Genomic DNA, 19,273 nt, shown 5'->3' on the forward strand with positions numbered 1-19,273 from the left:
AGCTGACTTAGTTTCAACCAAAGAAAAAAAATAACTTAATTTTCACGTACAAAGATCAGAGGAAGACACTTAATAGAATGGATAAATCACATCAATAACTGATAGTAATTCCACTCCTCGATATCGAAATATCTGAATATGTCACTCACTATTACAATCTCACTCGGTATGAATAAAATCTACATGGCTTCAGTCTTAAATGATGAGCCAGCTTGCTTATGCTCTGCCTTGACTACTAAAAGATCAGCCGAGGCAAATCCGCATTCGGTATAGATGACACGGATGATGCAGTGAATGAAATAAGTAACCCGCATCAGGTTTTCTACTCCACTACGAGTTGGAGATGCTGTCATGGTTTGGTTAGAGTTAAGTTCGGTCGATGTTATTGAAGCAGGTTAGTGATCACCCTGCTTGCAGTCTGACTTCCCAGCTTGTGGATTGGAATCTAAGTCGATCTGAATGTTATCGATCACTGAGGATAGTCCTCTGGCTTTTCCTTGCATTCTCTCCTGTAAGAATGATCATCAGCGATCCTACTTGCATTTAGCATGATGATGGAAACAATTTGATTACCTTAAGAGAAGCATTTTGGGTAAGAAGTTCATCGTATTCTTTCTTAACATTGTCGAGTTCGGCTCTAAGAGTTGTATTCTCCTCATTCAGAACCTCCACACGCTGAGCCAGTTCTTCGTATTCCGCCTGTGGAAAGGAATTTGAAATCGATAACTACCCACATGTTTCCTTCTAGGAGTCTCATACCATTGTAGGCAGATGCGTTATACCTGCTTGCGCAACCTAGAACGACGCGCTGATTCCCTGTTTGACTGCTTCCGTTTCTGTCTCTTTAGTTCTCTTTCATCCTTGATCGACAACACAACTATTAGAATTGGTTTCTAAACACACTGTGAAATCAGAAAGACATGATAGACATGGAAAAGCAGAAGAAAAACATTACTGTGCATATGAAAAGGAGGAATGACCAATAATTTCAAGATGAGAAAATGAGTAATTACCTCGATCAAAGTTCAAATCTTCACTCAAGGAACAAAAGTGCAATAACATCATTAAACATTTTGGTTCAACCAAAAAACACATAACTTACTTTCTTTTTCCAAATTTTAGGTAAAAGGATTGTTTGTTGACATGATCAAGAAAGAAATGCATTATAATAATTGGCAACTATTAATGCTTGTGGAGTGAACAAATAGATCAAAAATCTACATATAAAAACCTTGAATGTTGAATTCACAGTGAATAAAAAAAAACAAATAAAGCGCTAAAACTAAGGCAAGCTGAGAAACAACCTGTAGCCATAGCTCTGATGGAACCTTTTCACTTGCTCCGACTAGTGTGCTGGGGATTGTTGATCCTGTGACTGCTGCAGCAGAAATCTGCCCAGTTGGAGCTATAGCAGATGAAGCTGGAGCAACCCAGTAGTCCATTCCTATATTCAAATTTGTCGTAGGACCAGGAACAGCTCCAGGTACTCCAGTGGCTAACATAGGCATTAATGGCATTGTCGGATGCGATATCGTGTGTGATAGTGTAGTATCAATGGAAGTTGTGCCATTCCTAGTTGTTTCTGCAATAAGATATGGTTAAAACCTCCATTGTGTGTGAAGTTCATTAAGATAACTAGGCATGCTGTTCCTATTGACGCATACCATCCAAAGGCTTCTGCATGCCACCGATCTTTGGTTCCGAATCCTATAGAATTTTATTACAACATTAATACATGGCCTACTGATAACTACAGAATATATGGGGCATCAACAGCAATCAACTTAGAACGCTCATAGGCGAGAAAATAGATATGTAAACTTATGACATTTAACTCTTAAACAATATTATGAGAGAGAATTCATATCATATGAAAAATCATATCTATAAATGGATATGCTACATGTCACTACTGGTGCTGAGACAATTCTCAGTTATCACCAATATTCTTAATATATATTGAGTAACATGAAACCTTAAACTGAAGTACCTATGTCAAATTCCATAAAAACTTAGCAATTATAAGAGGAATAACACACCTGAGAATTAGCATCGCTGCCTTCGCTTGAATCTACACTTCCACTATCACTGGCACAAGAAGTGATTGAAATCAGTGGAAGAACTATCCAAACTAAAAGGAGTATATACTTGATGCAACAAAAAATCATCATGATGCAATCAATTAAAGATATTGTTACCCATGAGATAAGACTCCATTAGCTCCTCCAGATAGCTTATCCATGCTGGTGTTGTTTTGTTCTGTTATCATATTCAAATTTCCAAGACTTCCCTTCAATCTTCGAATTGGTTTCTTTTCCTTTCCCTCAGATGACTTTGCATCTCCTTCAGCACTAGGAGGCATATTTCCCTGTAAGAAACAGAAAGATGAGGTACATGATTCTCTACACTTCACTATCAAAATTTGACATGCATAAGCTAGGAACTCACACAAACTTCAGCATTTCCATTTAGAGAAGGCAGACCATAGGGACTGAATGGCTGTGAACCCTGAACAAATATTAGTTCTAAACAAAACTACAATGGAGCTATAGATTGAGAAACCCAGCTTTTTTTCTTTCTTAAAATCCACTTATTTTGTGATGTCCTAGTAGACATACCGGTGGAATTGTTGGATGTGCATATATTCCATGAGGATACATCACATATGGAGGTGGAGGTGTACCATAAGGTGGCATAAGGTGCTACACACAGAGTGAGAATTATCAATACAATTGACCGATGTGACAGAGAAAGGCAATCATCTACTGCATGATTTCAGACTATTTAACATGCCTAATCATCTACACTTTAACAAACAACACAGGCTATAATTTGAAGAGAAAAAACAACCAGCATGCACAAAAGTCTACAAGTCAACAAGGAAAGAGATTAAATGAGAAGGACAAACTCTACAATAAACTTGCTCCAGACATGCATAACCATGAATACCTCACATGTCATTCTTAATGCTATTCAGAATATTTTCCTTTTTGTTCATGTTAATAATGGTAATGGTATCAAAAAACTGAAAATTTGAATTAGTAAAGATATTTGAATATCACAGGTGGCTATAGCTGAGCATACATGAACTGCTCTTGCAAGATTATTCTTGTTAAGTCACTTCAGCAGTTTGCAGATATTTGAACACCATAAACACGGAAAGAAACACAAGGTAACTAACAACTAAAAGCCTTACAAGGTTGGCATAAAAAACCAGAGGAAGAACAGGAGAATTGAAGCTTCCAAAGAAAGAAAAGAAACACCTGAGGTCCCCATATATAGGGATGAGCTTGAGGACTTGACACCACTGGGGAATGGAAGAAACCAGGTGGAGGAATCGGCGAGTATGCCTATTCAAATAAAATTATTGAGAATTGCATGATGGGATCTGAAGACCACCCACAAGTTTTCTAGAAGAAGCTCACAGACGCAACAATGCAGACAGAATTTTTTTTTTTCACTATCACCTGAAATCCAGACCAATCTGGGTAGGCTGCTGCAGAGTGGCTGGAGCTTGTAGCTGGTGGCTGCTCCTGGAGGGAAAAAACAACAAAAGACACTTACAAATCTAAAAGTTAGCTATTAATTCAAACAAGAAAGCCCAACAATTTACAACCACAAAGGCAAAATATGGTACCTGCGAAGCTGATGCTTTTGGCCCCTTGCTATCAGTCTCGCTTCCACCCATCTTCTAACCGAGGTTCCCTTCTAACTGTCAGTAGTCACACACTCGTTTCCCTATTTATATTCTTCTCTGTTTCTCTCAAAAACCATCACTCCAGCAATTCAAAACAGAGAAAAAAAAATTGCCTTGCAGAAAAAAAGAAAATAAAAATTTCCACGTCGCCCGACAATTTTCAGTAGTCAACAGGAAAAACAAAAGTCACTCAATTCTGGCCAGATCTCGCTCCGAAACCCTAACTCGTTCTAGACTCCACACTACCAAAATTCAAATCTTTCACAAAAAAAAAAAAAAAACTCTACGAGAGAAGAGAAACCTCAATGAAACAGGATCTCTGGCTGCAAAAAAGATTAGTTTTTTTTTCTAGGGAGGCACATTCGGACCCTTTTCAAAGAGGTGGGTAATCATCACGCAGAAGAGAACGCTGTCTCCGGCAGCACCGGAGACGGAAGCAAGATCAGGAGCCGATAGACCACACGGCGGAAGCTGGGCAGAGCGACCCCATTGGCTGATCCCAGAGGAGAGGGAAGGAGAGAGAGGAGGCAGTGAGGACCGAGGGAGGGCAGAGCAGCAAAGGGCAAAGTGGGAATATCCAGCGGCACAAAGAGGAAGGACAGTCCCTTTCATCTCGACTTCTGTTGGCTGCTCTAACCTTTCAAAAAATATTATAAATTTATAATATTAAAATTGATAATAAAAAAAACTTAAAAATAAAAAAAATTTAATTAATCAAACGCTCAAATGAAAAAACTCAATAACATCAAAATAAATTAAACTTACAAATTATAAATTTAATCGATAAATAAAAAAAACATCTATCTTTAAAATTAAAAAGTCAAATCTAAACACTTAAATTATTAAAAAAAAAATCAAAGATCAAATTAAAACAAAACAAATCAACCCAAATTAAAACTATCATTTTAATAATTAAATTCATTTTCAGATTATTGTACCGATTGAGCTCGATTCGTTTCACCTTGTTGCAGAAGAAAAGACAAAAATAAAGTTAAGGAATTAATCAAATATATGAGAATAATAAAATAAAAGGAAGCATTGCCACAAAAAAATGCACCTCAACGTTATATTAATATTTCAGACGCTAGTGGTTAAAAATAATAAATGATGAATATTTCGAAGGAGATAAATTTTACCGGTGAAAAATCATAAATATATATATATATATATATAATCAAAAGAATATTTTTTATTAAAATTGTAAAAAAAACCATTTTTTATTTATTATCAAAATAAAATCTCATCCCTCCTCAACTTATTTTTGAAAATACTTTGATTTTCTATAATAATTATGAACAGTAAGAATAATTATGATTCTGTAACATATATAATATAATATAAATTAATTAAAAATAAATTATCTATCTTATAATAATTAATTATTATATATAATATTGATAAAAAATATAAAAAATATAATAATATTATGAACTATAACTATTGTAATATATTTATATTGTAGTAATTATAATTAAAAAATATATTGAGAATAATGAATACTATTTTGATAATAAATAAAAGGAGAAACATTCTTTTACCATTTCAATAAAAAAACAGAATCTCTTTTAATTTTTGCCTATTATTTATATATGATATGGCGATACGTCGAAATCACCTGGGCAGTGCAGCAATTTGTTGGCGTAGATGGTGACGGTTGATGGGCCACCTCGCAGACGCCGTGCTGTCGTCGCGTTCGTGTAAGCCAAACAAGGAACCAACTTTGGAGAAAACCATCACTTTAAATAAAGCTAACTGATGACATTTCAAAGCTTCATCCTCCTCACTCAACCTGAAAAGGTTCAACAATATTAATGGCAAATTGCTCAGCGACATAGAAAAAAAAGAATAAGAATTTTAAGGAAGTTTTTAAACTTAAACTCATTTGATACTTATTTCATTGCCATCTCTACATGACCTGCGATAGTTAAATAACAACTTTATGATAACAAAAAGGCATTGCCTTAATAAATTGTGTAGGAAGACACAAAGTCTAAATGGTTGCAATCTCTAATATTGATCTAGATGGGTGCACTCATAGGTTATAATTTAACTTTTTGATTCTCAGTTTTCTAATACTCCTTGATGGATTTGTAATCTTTAGTTGAGCCTAAAACTTTTCCAACTTTGCCAAAGTTACAACTTTATTAAACTTTTCTATCTTTTCTGAAGTCACAACTTTTATAAAAAAAAATTACAACTTGATCACCTTTGCTTATAAAGTTCAATAGTATGAATTAAACGAGAAGGTGTTTTGTTTACTCCAATTTTCAAAAGAGATGCTATTGAGAAATCTCTGTTGAAAAGAACACAAGTTAACAGGCTAATATCAGAACACAAGTGCTACAGAAGTTTGAGATAATGAAATATTTCAGCAATTAAAGAAAGAAAAGAAAGGCCAAGTAATCGACATCCAAGAGTAGATAGACTAACCATGGCTATGAAAACTAGGGGTGAGTATTCGGTTAAAACCGAACCGAATTAATCAAAAATCGAATAAATCGATTTTTTTCGAACCAACCGAACCGACCGAATTTCCCAATAAAAACTGAACAAACTGAACCGAAATTTTATCGGTTAATTCGGTTTTCGACCGAATTAACCGAATTTTTTTAAATATTATAAAAATTTTACTAATAAATTAGAAATTTATATATTTATTTACTTAAAATTTATAAATTATTTTTTTAATTTAATTAATTCGGTTTATTCGGTTTAATCGAATAAGAAAATTTAAAACCGAAACCGAACCGAATTAACCGAATTAATCGATTTTTTTTAAAAAAAATAACCGAACTTCCGAAATAACCGAACCGAATTAAAAATTCGGTTCGGTTTGATCGGTTTATTCGATTTAATCAAATTTTTGCTCACCCCTAATGAAAACGCAATAGAGTTCGATGGAACAAGTATTATTCAACCACAAAGAGCCTGTTTAGCCTGCATAATTACATATAACAAAAAATAATAATAATAATAAAGGATAAATAAAAACTAGCGGTTAAACTTCTACGAAGCCAAAAAAAAAAAGAAGACATATTTTACCAACCAAAAACAAAAGAAAAAACCCTAGGCCATATGGATTTTCAATCAGAATAGAGTTTCCATATCGATATAGCTTTAGAAAAATAAATTCAAGGAGTTGGAAAGATTAGATGGATTTATGAAAAGAGCTTACTAGAGATGCGAAACTCGGACTCCAGGGGTATTTGATTACATGAATTTGCCAAGAGGTGCAAATGGGGGAAAACTATTTAATTTGCATCCTGGACAAAATTGTCAGGATCAAGATCCTGCCTAAGAACCTTAAGTAGTCTATAGGTTCAATGGAATTCTTCGGCTTATATTTGACTTTTATATTTATCTTATGCATTAACTTAGTAAATATATGAAAATGCAACACTATTCTTAGTGTTCCATATTTATATAGAAACAGGAAATTCATATAAGGTGAATGACAGCTATCATATAAGGATGGTTGATAATGACAATAATTAAAAAGATCCTTCTACTTGGATTTAAACTTTTGCTGACACGATAAAACATATTGCTATAAGAAATATCAATCTTTAAAATACATAATTGAGATGTCAAGTCATGTTTCCTACATGACATAATTAATCAGTATATGATCTTCAATCTAGAGGACAGTATGAACTTCAAACTGAAAACAGTTTAATGCAATTTCCATGACAAAGTGGAAGCAATTAGCTTCAGATGAAGCTCCGAGCTATTGAGAAGAGATGCACAAATAAGCTTTTATCAGTCTAATGAGTGGATGATCAGACAAGCAATTATGAAGCAAATTGCAAAATAAGATTGAAAGAAAACACATGAGTTTTCAAATTGCAAAAGGGCTTAGCTGAATGTGATACCAAACGTTGTAGCTTTATTAAAGAATTTGTCTGTGACAGTGAATTAAAAACACACGAGTTGAAATTAAAAACACAATGGCTTCAGTGAATTAAACATCATTTATTCAAGATCAGAGGTTTATGTATTGCTTAATATCAAGTGCCCAATATACTTCAATATTAGTAATACACAATGTAGAATTCATTGCTACCAACAACTAGCTTCCAGACAGCAACATGATCATGCAAAGAGATTAAACAAACACCATTCGGAAGCAGAAAATATGCTAACAATCTATTGCAGTGTATTGGCAAGACTTTGTGCAATCCACTTCTCAAATAACAATGAAAATATCGAGAGCTAAACTGGATAACTCATACACCAAGCTGTATTGCTGTTGAAAAAGGAGAACAAAATGCATGCATCAAGATCGACTTACAGCATTGTGGTACTTGCAATAGAGTTCCTCCAGAGCGATTTCTGAACAAAGCAGTCGATAATACTACTGCTCGTGCAGTCCTCTTACTCTACAAACTCCCAATACGGCGGCGATTTATAAAAAGCGACGTTGAAGAATTCTTTTCAATGAAAGACATACTGGTTGGTATCCAACAAGTTCTTCAACGAAATCTCGACATTTTAAGAATAAAAAAATAGTTTTCCAATCGAATTAAACATGCATGTTGGATAAAAATTGTTAAAAGCAGGAGAAACGAACAAAGGAATTAGCAAGAGGAACGCACACCTCCATTCCATGCCCTGAGAAAACACCCAGCATCTCCGATCCACCTCGTTCGCTATCCGAAGCAAGAGCCACCTCCTTGCCCGCGCACCGCCGGTGAACCAAAGGCCGAGGAGAAGCGGCGGACGCGTCGTAGCCGATCGTGTCCGAGAACACATGGAGCCGATGCAAGGAACGGCCTTCATTTCGCCGAAAGACGGAGCCGAAGGAGATCGCGAGCATCGACCACCGGAGGCTGAGCCCTACTCTAGAACCTTCCATGGCGCACGGTAAGAATCGACAATATAAAATAATATAATTTTATAAAAAATTATTCACCCTCACACATTTCTCTGCAAATCTTAGAACGCGAAACACCAAATTTATCCCCTTACTATAATCCAAGTGGGCCCGACGTGTGGGTCCCTACAGTTGAAACCCAATGACTTTCTTAGTTAAATGGAAATGTGCCTTTGTCGAGACAGGCGATCTCTAAAACTAACAAACCTATAGCACCACAGCCACTGCTTCGAGTTCCGCCGACGCAGATGGCTCCCATCCGTTTCCTCCTCCTCCGCCGCCTCTCCTAACCCTAGCCGCCACCTCCGCCTCTCCGTCCGCCTTCAAACTCTCTCCCGCCCTTCTCTCTCCTCTGCCCTTCTCTCCTCCGTCGTCGTTCGCTCTGGCGAAGGCCCCGATCTTCGAATCCCCGACGAGTGGGGCGATAAGGAACCCGATGCTGAGCTTCCTTCTACACCGGATCCGCCTATAGATGAGGACGAGCGGGGCGCAGAAGCAGCATTTCTGTCTGGGAACGGAAGCCTCGTACCGGAGGATGATAAACTCGCTCGGGGATTTGAAGCCGTGCCTTGTGGACTCGCTCTGCGGTAAGGAGTTGGGACTGAGAGAGAAGATAGGGCCGAGATCCTGGAGTTGGTAAACCATCTTGAGGCGGCCAATCTCACTGAGGCTCCGACCGAGGCGCCGGATCTTCTTGATGGAAATTGGATTTTATTGTCTTCTCTTTGTGCATAGCAACACATTCTTGAAGCAGTTACTCTCAGCGAACGCAATACAGATTTGGAGCAGTTCATCGATTTGTGAGCAAATTTGGGCAGGTCATTGCTAGGGTTAGACTTGATGAGGTAAGCCATAAGGGCTCTTCTCGTTGGTTCTCCGCATGCTCACACATTACAATTACTGATTTGTTCTAGCCGGAGACTGTCACACAATGAAATTTCAGACCTTGTTAGCTGGAAAAGCTTACAGATATATAGCTATACAGAATTCTAGTGTATGCTCCTTTTAGATTAGATTGTGTGAATTTTCTGGTACTGGTCAGATCGAATGGCGAACGTCAATCAATTGAACGATTGAAGTTGGCAAACTGCAGTGCTGATAACTTTCTGCATTTGCTTAGATAATATCTGTTATCTATGTGCTTAGTTCTTCCAATTGTGAAATTAGTATTGGTTCCGGTAGCTCTGCTACTGGTGCTCGACACTATCGATGTAAAACGATATTAGTGTTCGACACTATCGACGTAAAACGATATTGCTCCGCTACTGGTGTTCACGGATAGCAGCAATTCATTTCCAACCAAGATACAACGACGTTGTCTCGAAATAGCAACACTACAAATTTCGAGATCGATGTTCGAATGCTATGCTAATACTAATTTCACAATTGGAAGAACTAAGCACATAGATAACAGATATTATCTAAGCAAATGCAGAAAGTTATCAGCAGTTTTTTGTATTAACTTCATTCGTTCAATTGCTCGCCCATGGGTAGATAGCACTTGTGTTTTTTGTATTAACTTCATTAACACAGCAACACATATAAGAAAACTTTAGCTTGCGCCGGTTAGCGATGTGGGACTAAAACTACCTTAACGTTATTTTGGACACAATTTTAGCCAATTAATTTCTCATTCACCCGTAATCGGTTTTGAGTAAATTAATAGTCTAGATTTATCTACGCGAAACGTAGATTTCGATTTTGAAGTCATATCAGACTTCTAATGATCGATGGCACCTTAAATTTGCCTTGCAAAATCATATCCAACAATTAGAAGCATTTAAGCATGTTTTGTTAACACTCAGAAATCATGTAACCTTTTCTCGTATCTACACAGGTTGGGTTCGAGGAAGGAATCCTCCAACCTCCAGAGATATCATCATCACTAGACCTACCAGCCATGGAAGTTGCACTGTTGCAGTCAGCAATGAAGTGGTGCTTGTCTTGTTACTTTTTTTTGAAGAATGGACTTTGTAGCAAGATTCTGATTTCCATTTTTGTGGGTCGACTGTTGATAAATACTATTTAATTAAAAATGTTATCCTGAGCAGCCGTGAGCGACACGATCTCAACCGTCCGCTCGATCGTGCGATCAACGCGAACCGTCCAAAAATCACGATTATACAGTATTTCTCCTCGGACCTCCGTCGCTTCTCGTCGTCCGTTCATTGTCGTACGACCACCGCCGGCCACCGGACTGGGCCCATTGGAACCGTCACTTGCCGGCGGTCTAGCGGTGGCCGGTCTCCGGTCGTGATTCGGTCGGAATCCGGTCGAATTCCGGCCGAAATCGATCGGATTCCGGCCGAATCACGGTCGGAGACCGGCTACGGTCGACACGCCCGACACCAGCGCGTCGACCGCGGTCGGTCTCCGGCTGTGATTCGGTCGGAATCGGCCAACAGTGTCTGTTGGCCAATTTCGGTAGGAATTCGGTCGGATTCTGATTGAATTTTGACTGAATCCGGTGCCCCCACGTACTGCCCTGTTTTTGGCTAGATTTCGATCGGATTTTGGCCACAATCCGGTTGGAATCCGATGCTGGAATGTGCGTCGGCGAGTTACGCAGCCAACGGGTTAGGTCCGGCGGTTGGCAATGATCGGACGGCGGCATGACTACGGCGGAAGTGGTCAGTGGTCGGACGGTCGCGCACGGGCTCATCGCTCAGGATAGCGTTTCTCACTATTTAATTATTTTTTGGAAGAGTGGACTTTGTGTAAGATTCTGATTTTGTGGCCAGACTGTTGATAAATAGTAACTTAATGGGTACGATGTTAAATGATTATCCCTTTTTTCTTTATAAATACTTTTATTTATACATTAAAAAATCATATCGAACTTTTTTTTATTCTTCAAAAATTACAAGGGTTAAAAGCAAGGATGAGTATTCGGTTAAAACTGAACTGAATCGAACCGAATAAATCAAAAATCGAATAAACTGATTTTTTTTTAGCCAACCGAACCGACTGAATTTTTCAATAAAAACCGAACAAACCGAACCGATATTTTATCGGTTAATTCGGTTTTCGACCGAATTAACCGAATTTTTTAAATATTATTAAAATTTTACCAATTAATTAAAGATTTATAAATTTATTTACTTAAAATTTATAAATTATTTTTCTAATTCGATTTATTCAGTTTATTCGGTTTAACCGAATAAGGAATTTTAAAACCGAAATCGAACTGAATTAACCGAATTAACCGATATTTAAAAAAAAAATAATCGAAATTCCGAATTAACCGAACCGAATTTTTTAATTCGATCGGTTTATTCGGTTTAATCGAATTTTTGCTCACCCCTACCTAGCACTGAGGTGAAGATTTTGTAGGTGATTGGCATGAACCCAATGATTGGTTAGGCTGTTAAGATCGGCATGGGTTGGTTCCTATATTTCAAGGACAGACCAGCTACATTCCAGCATGGTCATGATAATAGTAGTTATAATACATAGCACAGATAACAACATTTGGGATTTCACTGTTTTAAACCTTTTCTTATATCAAGGTTTGAATATTTAATTACATAAAGGAAATTTGTGAAGATTCAAAAACCTTTGGGGATTCATTTATGTTTGAACTTTCTATTTCAGCTAAATCTTGTCAATTTCATAAATCACACAACAGTTCGTTTGATTCAGAGTTTCAAATAAGAAAAACCCTACCAATGTTAGTTGAAAGGTTTCAGAGTTTCAATTTAGCTTTACAGTCATATAATCAAGAAATGAGAGACGTACAGTTTTATTACTATTTTGTGATTGAACCAAAAAATAGAATCGGAAAGAAAGAAACAGAAATTGAACCAAAAAAATATTACTATTTTGTGTTGTAGAACAGTTCTACAAGTAGATCAAAAGTAACACGTAACAGAACGAGAAAAAGAAAAAAATATAAAATCTTGGGCAAGAGGCGGCCAAGAAATCCACGAATGGGATCAAAGAATGTGGGAGGGCGGAGGGCAAGAGGCAGAGCGGCGCTGGCGAGAGGCGGTGCGCGGGCGGCGGGCAGGCGGAGCGGCGCTGGCGTACGGCGGAAGGCGGGCGAGAGGGAGGGCGTGCAGTGGGGCATCGCATCGCCAGAGAGGGAGAATGCAGCAGCTATTACAAGCACTCGCCCCGAAGCCATAGATTTTCCCACACGTCCACCGATTACCTGTCCGTTCGAGCCGGACAGAGTAATCAGTAGCGGGGTTGGAGGGAACGCCGCCGCCGCCATTGGAGGAAGAATCGTCCCGCATAGGGACAATATCCCGAAGGAACCTTGTAAAGATAAGACGCCGTTGGATTGCTGCTGCAACAAAACGCCGGACACCGCTCCGATGGCGGAGGAGACCATAAGTCCGACGCCGTGACTTCTCACGAAATCTGACAGGAAAGCCACTATGTCGACGCCGTCTTCGACAGAGATGAACATGAGCTTCCGGGTTGAGGACGACCCGGCGACGGCGGAAACTCGCGCTGATTCGTCGGCCATAGGGAGAGAGACACCGCCGGCGATTGCGAAGCCCCTCCGACACCTAGGGGAGTATTCGGTTAAAACTGATCCGAACCGAACCGAATAAACCGAAAATCGAATAAATCGAATTTTTTTGAACAACCGAACCGACCGAATTTCTCAATAAAAACCGAACAAACCGAACCGATATTTTATCGGTTAATTCGGTTTTCGACCGAATTAACCGAATTAACCGAATTTTTTTTAATATTATAAAAATTTTATTAATAAATTAGAGATTTATATATTTATTTACTTAAAATTTATAAATTATTTTTTTAATTTAATTAATTCGGTTAATTCGGTTTAACCGAATAAGAAAAATTAAAACCGAAATCGAACCAAATTAACCGATTTTTTTTTTAAAAAAATAACCAAACTTTCGAAATAATCGAATTTTTGCTCACCCTAGTTAAAAGAATGACCTATTTTATTTTATTATCTTAAAAAACATCATACTGTTATAATATTTTTAACTTTTTATTTAAAATTCAGTAATTCTAATTTATATTGTAAAAGAATTTTTTAATATATTATAGTTAAATAACAAATGCTATTTTAATATTTTTTAAAAATAGAGCACACTTTTATTTTATTTTTTAAAAAAATCCACAACTGCATTATTCTCGCCGTACATTTCAGAAATAATTTAAAGCGTTTTTTAATTACCAACGACCGCCTCCGCGTACCTCAACTCGAACTCCTCCGAGCGGACGAGTCTATGGAGGGCGACGACGGAGCTCCATTGCGACCTCCGGCGGCGGCGGCGCCTCGATCCGAAGAGGATGAGATCCCGAAGGGACTCACCGCCGACGAGTACTCCGACCTCCGTCCCCGCGTCGAATCACACCACCGCGCCCGCGTTGGCCCCGCGCCGTGCTCCTCCCTCCTCGCGCAGCGGATCCGCGCCCCTGCCGACACCGTCTGGTCCGTGGTCCGCTGCTTCGACCGCCCCCAGGTCTACAAGCACTTCATCCGCAGCTGCGCCATCAAGGGCGGCGGGGAGATCCGCCCGGGCTGCCTCCGCGAGGTCAGCGTCATATCCGGCCTCCCGGCCAGCACCAGCACCGAGCGCCTCGACGTCCTCGACGAGGCCGCGCGGGTCACTGGCTTCACCATCGTCGGCGGCGAGCACCGCCTCCGCAACTACCGGTCCGTGACCACCGTCGACGAGGTGCGCCCCAAGGGGGGCGGCGCGCCCTGGGCGGTGGTCCTCGAATCGTACGTGGTGGACGTGCCGGAGGGGAACACGGAGGAGGACACCCGTCTCTTCGCAGACACCGTCGTCCGCGTGAACCTTCAGAAGCTCGCGTCGCTCACGGAGGCGCTTGCCGCTGCGGAATCGGAGGACGCCGCCGCCGCCGCCTCGGCGCCCTAGACTCTTCGTTAAGGGTTTCCGATGCGGTGTGGGTAAAATTACGAAAACCACCTCCTTATTTCGTTTATTGCAAAACATGAACCCATATCAACCAATGTCTTTGCTGTTCTCTAATTGTTATTCTTATTTGTATTCTTCAAATGTGTACCTGTAAAAGTGATCAGAGCAGATGATTATGCTTCTGGAGAATGAAAGGTACAATATTTATCCCCATCTCATCTCATTTTGATGTCTGATTGTTGGTGTTTAGATTATGTTTGGCATCTCATGCATCATGATCTAGTTTCTATACGTAGTTCCATGCTGTGTAGGTTTTGATCAGGATACATAATGAAACATGTTCATCAGACAGTTGAAAAAACTGATCGAATTGAAATTCAAACTGGTCGAGTATTGAATCTGTGTAACGTTTATCGAAACCATTTACTTTAGCTACCATAGTTCTTTGCCTTGAATCTATATGTCGAGGTTTAAGGTAAAAGTCCAAAAACCCATTGTCTTTCTGTTAATACTACAACCAAAATACTTTCCCTAATCTGTCGAGATTGTCTTTAGCTCATCAAACAACTGGATAACAACCAGTTTGTGTCGAAGATAAGATGCTCTATCATGTTAAAATCTCCAACACTTGTGAATGGTAGGGTTCAAGTTACAGATCTCTTGCTTTAATACTATGTTGAAGTTAATTGGTAGGGTGTAAATGAGCTAAGCTGCTCGCGAGCTATTCGAGTCTCGGTTCGAAAAAAATTCGTTTGAGTTCGTTCGATTAAGTTAATGAGCCGAGTTCGAGTTTGATTTCGAGTTTGAAAATATTATTGAGTCGAGCTCGAGTTTAATAGTATTTGATTCATGAGTTCGCGAATATGTTCTTTTAAAGCCTCACGAACATGTTCGTTAAGAAGCTCGCGAACGTGTGTATATATATTACATGAATTATAAATATTATATATTAACGAGTCAAGTTTGAACTAAGTTCGTTTTAATTTTAAATGAGTTGTTTTCGAATCGAACTCGAACTAAACTCGTTTAACTTAAAAACGAGTCATTTTTGAATCGAACTCGAACCGTTCGCGAACTATTTAATTTCATTATGAACCGAGCTCGAGCTTAAGGATTAAAGCTCGAATCGAACTTGAGCTGAACTCGAATTTAGGAAAAACGAACCGAGCTCGAGCCTTTTACTGTTTGACTCAGTTTGGTTTGATTACACTCTTAATAATTGGCTAACCACTTGTTTGAAAACTCATGATGTTAGAAAAAGCGATATTATATTTATATATTTCACCATTGCATTTACGAGTGAATTGGATTGGATGTTTTCAAATAGGAAAATTAGAAGTTGAAGAGATGCCTGATCTAGATATTCACTCATTTCCTTCTCAAGGTGTCAACAGTAACAGGTCTGCATCTTCAAAAATGGTGGCCATGTGGCGACAGCTAGCCTGATTAGAGATAAAGAGAGGGAAAACAGATGCAACACCTTTTAGGTCTCTCACTGTCATGAAAATTAAAGATCCAAAAGCTTCAACCTGTCTCAAAGGGAATCTCTCTGGACCAGGCATGCAAAACTGTAAACTCTAGGAGAGTGTTGGGCACCACAAAACTCACTTAATTTTGACTCAGGCATGTGATGCGTGGCCATGTAATGAAGACTTCACGCCATGGAGAAATGTCTCTATGTGCAGATTTTCTTGGCATCATCTTCTTTGGTCAATGCCCAACTTTTAAGTCATGTCAAAAGTCAACTTCCTGCTTGGTTTTATCTGAATCCCAAGCATTGGTAAGGGCAAGGGCCAAGAATAGGAGAAGAGGTTGGCCATGTATTAGATCGTGACCATTTGACTTGTTTAATCAGGTTCGATTGAAGTTTGATTTATATATTTTCAGGCATTTTATTTATTTAGGAACTATTGAGTTCAATTAATGGATTCATAGACTAACTTTAGGAAGAGGGGATTGATAGATTTGTGCTAAGTACTTAAACTGTGATGATTGATCTGATATTGTAAGTCTTGACATTTCCTGACTGTGGCGGTGTCATGGAATGATAATCTGTATAGCCGTCGATTTGAGTTGGGTCCGTCGGATTGGCCCGCCTCGTCAAACAATTTAGATGGGTTGAGTTAAAATTTTATCAACCCATTTTAAGATAAGTTCAGATGGATTAACCCGCCTAGGTTCGCAACCTGCTTGAGTTGGCCCGTGGCGAGCTTAGGTTGGCCTGCAGGTTGAGAAAGTTTATTTATTTATTTTAAAATTTAAAATTAAAATAGAAAACTCAATGAATTAGTGGGCACAATTCAAGTTTAAAAATTTTAACTTAACTAATTTAAACTGTAATCACAATTTAAAATTTTTAATATTTTTTTTTATTTTTTGACAGACCCGTGGATTGACTCACCTAACCAACAACCCACTTTGGGTTAGGTTGGATTAGAGATTTTCCAATCCACAAAGTTGATGGGTTGGTCCGTTCGCTCCGTCATATGATGGATTTTTAGTGGGTTGACCCGCCCTGCCATGGGTTGGTCCGTTTGACAGCAGATTTCTTGTGGTCGACAACAGGTTCTTCATTCTCTTAATGGCATGCAGCAAACTTTCTTAGAATTTTGATGGTCGACAACAGGAATCTCTCTACCAATTATATATCTACTTGGAATCATATATATATCACTAGCTACTGTGAATTAATTAATCATTAGATTTTTGTTTTCCAAGTCTTCGATGCAAGAAAGTGGACTTTCGAGTCAAAATTTAGGAGAATTATAAAGGCAAGTGGAAACTGATGAGATCATGAAATAGATATGTAATTAAGAGAAATTGTAGATTAAGTTCATTGGATTTGAGTTTTAGCAAGAGTCATGTGCTAAAAGACATGTTGTAAAATTAGTAAATAGAGCCGGCCGGAGGCAAGTTGAGTTGATCTATATCTATACTATAAAATAGTAGTCGGCAAGAAATCAATGCTGATGGTAACGATCATCTATTTCCTTTCCTGTTAATTTAATCCAAATTAAATAAGGGAGAGAGGGAGAAAATGTTGGTCGATAACTAATTCTGATGGTGACTTCCAGGGAGTTTCTTGTTAATTCTGTACAAATTAAATAATGGAGAGAGAGGGAGAAAATGTTGCTAAAGTTTACAGTAGACTCTATACAATTATCTCTATCTATTTTGATAGGAGAGAGAGAAGATGTTGCTAAGTGTTTGTTGATTTGCCTTTGAACTACTCTTTGTGCAACATCTCTCGCATCTCATGGCTACTATTGTTGCTATACTCGAGCTTCTTCTTCTTTACCTCGTCTGGATTTCTCTCTTATTTCTCTCTGGATCTTTGCAACTTTGCGTAGAGAAGGAGAGGAAGGCTCTGTTGAATGTGAGAAGTGGATTACCTGAGGTTGATCGGTTGCTACCTCCATGGAAGGGCGATGACTGCTGCAGTTGGGTACGTGTAGGATGCAATAACATCACAGGTCATGTTATCAAACTTGACCTCTATGTTCCTTACGGCCTTTCCAATACAAGCGAGGTTCATCCTTCATTGTTTCATTTGAAGCATTTGAAGTATTTAGATATAAGTGGGAACAATTTAGCTGGCCATCAAATTCCTAGCTCGATTGGATCTTTAACTCAGTTGCAACACTTATACCTTAGGAGCTGTGGTTTCAAAGGAGAAATTCCCTACCAACTTGGCAATCTCTCCCATCTACGTGACTTATCTCTATTTGATAATCATATTTTTGGAAAAATACCGGCATCTTTTGTCCATCTCAGAAATCTGCAGTTCCTGGACCTGGACATTAATAACATCAGTGGAGTGATACCAGAAGATATTGGAAACCTCAAAAACATAGAAGGCTTGCTCCTCGGTGATAACCAGATCGAAGGTGTAATACCGAAAAGCATAGGAAACTTGAGTAAAATGTCAATTCTAGACCTTTCTGGTAATAAAATTGTTGGAGGCTTACCGGAGACTATTGGCAATCTAACTGTATTGCAGCGTTTGGGATTATTCTCGAATCAGATTAGTGGAAAGATACCAGATTCAATTGGAAATCTCCTCCAGTTAGAATTGCTCGATATCGCTGTTAACAACATAAGTGGATGGATTCCTGATACCTTAGGAAGTCTATGCAACTTGAGTGCAATCCAACTCGCTGATAACAGTATGACAGGGAGAGTTGTTGAATTCTTTGAACAACTATCAAGATGCAAAGATAACAGGCTTTCTTACCTTGACTTGAATAACAATCAGTTTAGTGGTCCTTTTCCAAGTCATATAGAGAGGCTTCAGGGATTATTTTATCTAAACCTTGGTTACAATCAATTGAGTGGCTCAGTTCCAACATCCTTGGGGAAATTGTCTGCGTTAGCGGTCTTATATCTATCTTCAAACTATTTGGTTGGAGATATCACAGAAGCTCACTTTGCCAATCTCACAATTTTATATGACATTGATATATCTAACAACAACTTGTCTGTCAAAGTGAGCCAAGATTGGGTTCCTCCATTTCAAGCACAAGAAATTCAAATGCGCTCTTGCAACTTGGGACCCAGATTTCCTATATGGCTGCGGAACCAAACCCGTTTACAAATTCTAGACATATCAAATAATGGAATATCAGATGCTTTTCCTGATTGGTTTTGGAGCTTGTGCTTATCGGGCATGTACCTATATGTTTCTCACAATCATATGAGAGGGATGTTGCCGCGCTCTTTAGAATGCTTCAAGGATGTAAGTTCGTTTGATTTAAGTTACAACAACTTGGAAGGCTTCATTCCAAGAATGCAACTTTCAGAAGCATATTTGGACTTTTCTCACAATTCCTT

At 38.6% G+C, this 19,273-nt stretch overlaps 3 protein-coding genes across 3 annotated transcripts in view; 2 read left to right on the forward strand and 1 right to left on the reverse strand.

Annotated features, from left to right (window-relative positions):
* Positions 1 to 256: 256 nt before the first annotated feature.
* On the reverse strand, positions 257 to 4,232 carry LOC141831516 (bZIP transcription factor 1-B-like). The gene is made up of 12 exons (XM_074718885.1): positions 3,638 to 4,232; positions 3,468 to 3,533; positions 3,264 to 3,350; positions 2,619 to 2,702; positions 2,449 to 2,508; positions 2,199 to 2,368; positions 2,040 to 2,088; positions 1,665 to 1,707; positions 1,305 to 1,582; positions 783 to 860; positions 574 to 699; positions 257 to 509 (listed from the first exon to the last, which is right to left on the reverse strand). Exons 1-12 carry the CDS (start codon positions 3,686 to 3,688, stop codon positions 396 to 398), a joined length of 1,206 nt encoding a protein of 401 aa, XP_074574986.1. The 5' UTR covers positions 3,689 to 4,232; the 3' UTR covers positions 257 to 395.
* A 9,511-nt stretch (positions 4,233 to 13,743) lies between these two features.
* Positions 13,744 to 14,652, forward strand: LOC141832065 (abscisic acid receptor PYR1-like). The gene has a single exon (XM_074719538.1). The coding sequence runs from the start codon at positions 13,787 to 13,789 to the stop codon at positions 14,441 to 14,443; it is 657 nt and encodes a 218-aa protein (XP_074575639.1). The 5' UTR covers positions 13,744 to 13,786; the 3' UTR covers positions 14,444 to 14,652.
* A 3,047-nt stretch (positions 14,653 to 17,699) lies between these two features.
* LOC141832540 (uncharacterized) overlaps positions 17,700 to 19,273 on the forward strand; it is a 1,890-nt gene continuing 316 nt past the window's right edge. The window contains exon 1 of the mRNA XM_074720035.1: positions 17,700 to 19,111. Within this exon, the coding sequence (XP_074576136.1) occupies positions 17,700 to 19,111 (1,412 nt within the window). The remainder of the gene's footprint in view (positions 19,112 to 19,273) is intronic.

The sequence above is a fragment of the Curcuma longa genome, chromosome 7 (genome assembly GCF_044706935.1).
Source record: "Curcuma longa cultivar G26 ecotype Majalengka, Jawa Barat chromosome 7, ITB_CL_G26_1.1, whole genome shotgun sequence".
NCBI classification, from domain to species: Eukaryota; Viridiplantae; Streptophyta; class Magnoliopsida; order Zingiberales; family Zingiberaceae; genus Curcuma; species Curcuma longa.

Bases quoted from the DNA above. Each gene is read 5' to 3' on its own strand.
- LOC141831516 (XM_074718885.1), bottom strand. From the start codon at position 3,688: ATGGGTGGAAGCGAGACTGATAGCAAGGGGCCAAAAGCATCAGCTTCG. The intron at 3,534-3,637 runs GTACCATATTTT...TTTTCCCTCCAG, and splicing joins CAAAAGCATCAGCTTCGCAG to GAGCAGCCACCAGCTACAAG. The intron at 3,351-3,467 runs GTGATAGTGAAA...TTATTTGAATAG, and splicing joins CAGATTGGTCTGGATTTCAG to GCATACTCGCCGATTCCTCC.
- LOC141832065 (XM_074719538.1), top strand. From the start codon at position 13,787: ATGGAGGGCGACGACGGAGCTCCATTGCGACCTCCGGCGGCGGCGGCG.